At 50.8% G+C, this 4,273-nt stretch overlaps 1 protein-coding gene across 1 annotated transcript; it reads right to left on the bottom strand.

Annotated features, from left to right (window-relative positions):
* Positions 1-630: 630 nt before the first annotated feature.
* CXCR4 (C-X-C motif chemokine receptor 4) lies at positions 631-3,850 on the bottom strand. The gene is made up of 2 exons (XM_018078936.3): positions 3,741-3,850; positions 631-2,207 (listed from the first exon to the last, which is right to left on the bottom strand). The coding sequence occupies exons 1-2, from the start codon at positions 3,777-3,779 to the stop codon at positions 1,146-1,148; spliced, it is 1,101 nt and encodes a 366-aa protein (XP_017934425.1). The 5' UTR covers positions 3,780-3,850; the 3' UTR covers positions 631-1,145.
* Positions 3,851-4,273: the final 423 nt, after the last annotated feature.

Below are 4,273 nucleotides of genomic sequence, written 5' to 3'. Positions count from 1 at the left end.
TGGTACACATTCTATATTTTTTAAAAGGATGTTAAGATTGTAATGTTACCTTAAGTAAATCTGGATGTAGGCAGGATAGGGAAAGACCCATAAAGGAAAACAACTTACCTTCCACAGAGCAGATACACCAATAACTTTGTTTCTAGTCCAAATAGCAAAATGGCTTCAATCCAACTATGTTTGATTACCATTAACATGTGAAACTAATCTTAGCAGCACAGCAAAAGGCAGAAGAAATGTAGGATTGACTTTATATACATGGTATAAAGGTGAGGCACTTGCAGCAATCCGAGTTTGATTCCTGAGGCTGTGAACTTTAGCAATTGCTTAAATAGATTGTTTTTCATTTGTAGAGATTTTGCCCTCAAGAAGTTCTTTAAGTGAGAGTTTAAGTAATTCTAAACATAATGTTAACTGGAGGAAATGTATTCTGGCAAAAAAAACATATGACTTAGAACTCACAGGTGTCAACTGAATTATCAGGCTGTACTGAAACTCATTTTCCTGCTTTTCATGAGCCATGCAATTTCCAAAGAAATGATTGTGCATTGAGAATTGTAAATAAAAGCGTTGAGAAAAACATTTCACCAGAAGTGAAAATACCACTCAAAATAACTTTTTTTTCCAAATACTTTTATTTTATCTTGAACAGAAAATTTTGCAAACCATCAATTACTGAGAATGGGGGGCAAACCCTAGCATGTAACAGAGGAGGCTTTGGTTATAAGTGCCATTTCTACAGCGGAGTTAAGCTATTGTAAACCAAACATCTTGTAGTAAGGTAAAAATATCCAGCCAAGTTTTTAAGAATGACAGCAACACTGAAAACATTTACATATAAACAACAGAGAAATATTTTCTAAACTTTTAACAGTCACTTTGCTACAATCCAAAGGGTTTAGTTCACATATCTATACACACAGACAGACACTAAAGCTCTTGTGAACTAACCACTTGTCCACAGGACCTGCCTAGACAGTTTGTCATCAATGCAAAAGGTTTTTTTATATAAATAAGTCAATTAAACTTCATGGAGACTAAAAGAAATAATATAAAATCCCAACTGTAAATAAAATCTGTACATTATGGTCAGTCTGTTGCGCAACTTTAAAGTGTCTGTGTATAAAAGGACGGCAAGAGCAGCGTTAGCTGGAATGGAAACTTGAAGACTCGGACTCTGTAGAAACAGAAGAATGTCCCCCACGTTTGCTTTTTGAGAGGATCTTGAGGCTGGATCCTCTGCTGACTGATGTCAAGGCATTCTGAGCTGATGTTTTGAATTTGGCACCCAGGAAGGCGTACAGGATGGGATTCAGGCAGCAGTGGAAGAACGCCAGGGCTTCCGTAATGGAGATCCATTTGTGCACTATGGTCTCCAAGCTGCAGCGATGTCGGATGACTCCCAGCAGGATGAAGGTGTCGATGCTGATGCCAATGTAATATGGCAGCCAGCAGGCAAAGAAGGCGAGGATGAGGATCACCGTGGTCTTCAAGGCTTTGCGCTTCTGGTGGCCCTTGGAGTGTGACAGCTTGGATATGATGATACAGTAGCAAGTCAGAATGATGAGACCAGGCAAGACCAGCCCTACCAGGATGTGCTGAAACCTGAAGGAGATCAGCCACTTGTCGCTAGGGTACATGCGATCACACAGGTACTTCCCCTCCACTTCCGTGGTGCTGGCGAAGATGATGTCGGGCACCGTGAGGAGCACAGCTGGCAGCCACACGCCCACGTACACCACCTTCTCAGCCAGCAGCTTCCGCGGGCGCTGGCTGTTGGTGGCGTGGACTATGGCCAGGTAACGGTCGAGACTTATGAAGGCCAAGATCAGGACGCTGCTGTAGAGGTTGACTGTGTAAATGACGTGAACCGCCTTGCACAGGACATTCCCAAAGTACCAGCTTATGGCCGCATCCACGGACCAGAACGGCAAGGTGATGACGAAAAGGAGGTCGGCCACAGAGAGGTGCAGCCTGTACTTATCAGTCATGCTTCTTTGTTTCTTCTGGTAGCCCATAACAATAATAACCAATCCATTGCCGATTATTCCCGTTAGGAAGATGATGGAGTAGATGGTTGGCAAGAAGATCCTGTTGAAATCGGCATTCTCGTGCTGGAAGCACGGCTCTCCATAGTCTCCATAGTCACCGGAACCAACCTCATCCGTGCCATTATCAGAAAATTCGATGAATAACCCAGATGACAGCTAAAAAAAAAAATAAAACCAAATAAATTAGATATTAGCCCCTCTGCAAAAACTTACTCTGTATGGCAGTGCGTGTGGAGGACAGTGTGTGGAGAACGGTCCCCACTGTTACAAATGGGCAAACCTTTTGAAAACCAGATGGGAAAATACAATGTTCAAGTATATATATAAAATACACAGCAAATAAGAACACGTTAAAAAACTTCCTTTGTCTTTCTCTGAGGACTAAGGTCTTACTAAGGGGCAAGGGAATGGCTGCTCCCAGAAATCTCGCTGGTTCTGGACCCCTCAGTGCTCTGATCAGATACACACCACAAATGGGAGAGCCCAGAAGGGCTGAATGCAAGAGGTTTGTCCACACAGAACATGACCTATCACATTTAACTCTTACAATAGAGAGCTATAAAAAAAAAATCACTTGGAAATGCTGCTGCTCCATAGTGCCTTCTCATTAAGGGGATGAGGTCAAGGAGAAATAGAGAAGGTACCCTCGGCTGATGTAATAAAGGATAAATAATAGCAAGAATTCCCTGCTGAGAAGCAAATGACAGCTCCACACACACAGACAAGAAAAAAACCCCAAAGCCCATAAAGAAGAGAAAGAGCGAGGTGACCTTAATCAGGGGAACTCAAACCCCATGGAGGGTCACCACGTTCCCTCCCTTTGTTCCCCACCCTCTGCGGTCGCGGGGCAGGGGGTGAGCGCGGCGGGCTCACCAGACGGATCCACCGAGCACAGCGGTGGAAAAAGGAAGCGAAATTCTGGGGAGGGCATGAAAGCGCATCAGGAAACCACCAACGGTTTTGGCCACCGCGCCGAAAAGCAACGCTGGCGGGCGAGTGCCATCTGGCTCTGTGCAATTCCTCAGCTCCTCAGATTTTCCTCGTCATGCCCCGTGTCCCGCGGACCCCCGACCCCCGCGCAGGGCGCGCCCGCGGGTCCCGCAGCGCTTCGCACGCAGAGGCACCGGCCCCGCGCGGGCATTGACCGAGGACCTAAAGCTGGAACTTGCCGGAGATCGCCGCTTCGCTCCTAACTGCTCTCAAAACCCCGTGTCAGAGGGGCTGCTCCGAAACATGGGGACACCGCCGCGTTCGGGCGGCGGGGGCCGGGCCGGGAGGTCCGGGCGCTGCCGCGCTCCGGGTGCCGCCGGCAGGCCCGCGGACAGGACGGCACCGGGCCAAAGGGATGCCCTTCCCTGGAGTCACATTGCTCCAAACTTCCTCGCCTGTTCACCCCCTCATCGTTCCCGTGGCTGAATACTCTGCCGGCGTTTTCCAGCCCGCAAAAGCGCCACATGTCACTTGACCCGCCGGCCGGGCAGCAGAGCCCGCGGGCAGGAGAAGGTTCGGCCGTGGCCGCAGCGGGTGCCAGGTCCGAAGCGCTGCGGGGAGAGGCAGCCAGCTGTGCGGGGCTCAGGTCGAGCCCCGCTCGCCTGCGCCCCGAAGACCCCTCCGTTGTCCCGACCCCGCCACCCGCAGCCTCCGCCGAGGGCAGCTTTGTTTGCAAACAGCGCGCACATGGGCACTTACATCCAGGCTGTCGAGGCTGCTGTCCATGCTCTGAGCCATCGGGCGGCTCCGGGCTCTCGGGCTGTTGCCGCCGCGCCTCTCGCAGTGACACCACTCGCCGCTGCTCCAAACACGCCCCGGCTCTTCTGGCGGGACGCGGCTCTTATAAGTTGCGGGGCTGCCCCCCCGCCCCCGGGGCAGCCCCGTCTGGCTCCTCCCCGGCGGGTGCCGCCGGATTCGGCGGGCGCCTCGGGGCGCTCTTTGTCTGCGCCCCGGGCATGGGAACTGCACTTGCCCGGCGCGCCCGCGGGGGCCACGCACCTCGCGGGGACATTTGCCACCCTCTGATTGATGTGTTCATACAAGCGGGCTTTTGAATTTCCCCTCAAGAGCATTCTTTGAAGTGTGTTGTCGGGCCTCGGGTTGCCATGGGTACTCCAGGCGGGCTCCCGGGGAAGTCACTAGTCCAGGAATAGTGGTGGAGGAGGAAGAGGAGTGTAAAAATAGGCAACTCTGTCCTCAAAGTTGTCGCTTCCCCGCGCTGAAGGGAGAGT

The sequence above is a fragment of the Manacus vitellinus genome, unplaced genomic scaffold (genome assembly GCF_001715985.3).
Source record: "Manacus vitellinus isolate BGI_N305 unplaced genomic scaffold, ASM171598v3 scaffold_43_pilon, whole genome shotgun sequence".
Taxonomy (NCBI): Eukaryota; Metazoa; Chordata; class Aves; order Passeriformes; family Pipridae; genus Manacus; species Manacus vitellinus.
This window is presented reverse-complemented; position numbering and strand designations above follow the sequence as displayed.

Excerpts from the sequence above, each read along its gene's own strand:
- CXCR4 (XM_018078936.3), bottom strand. The coding sequence starts at position 3,779 with ATGGCTCAGAGCATGGACAGCAGCCTCGACAGCCTGGAT. Across the intron at positions 2,208-3,740 it reads GCAGCCTCGACAGCCTGGAT|CTGTCATCTGGGTTATTCAT; the intron begins GTAAGTGCCCAT and ends TTTTTTTTTTAG.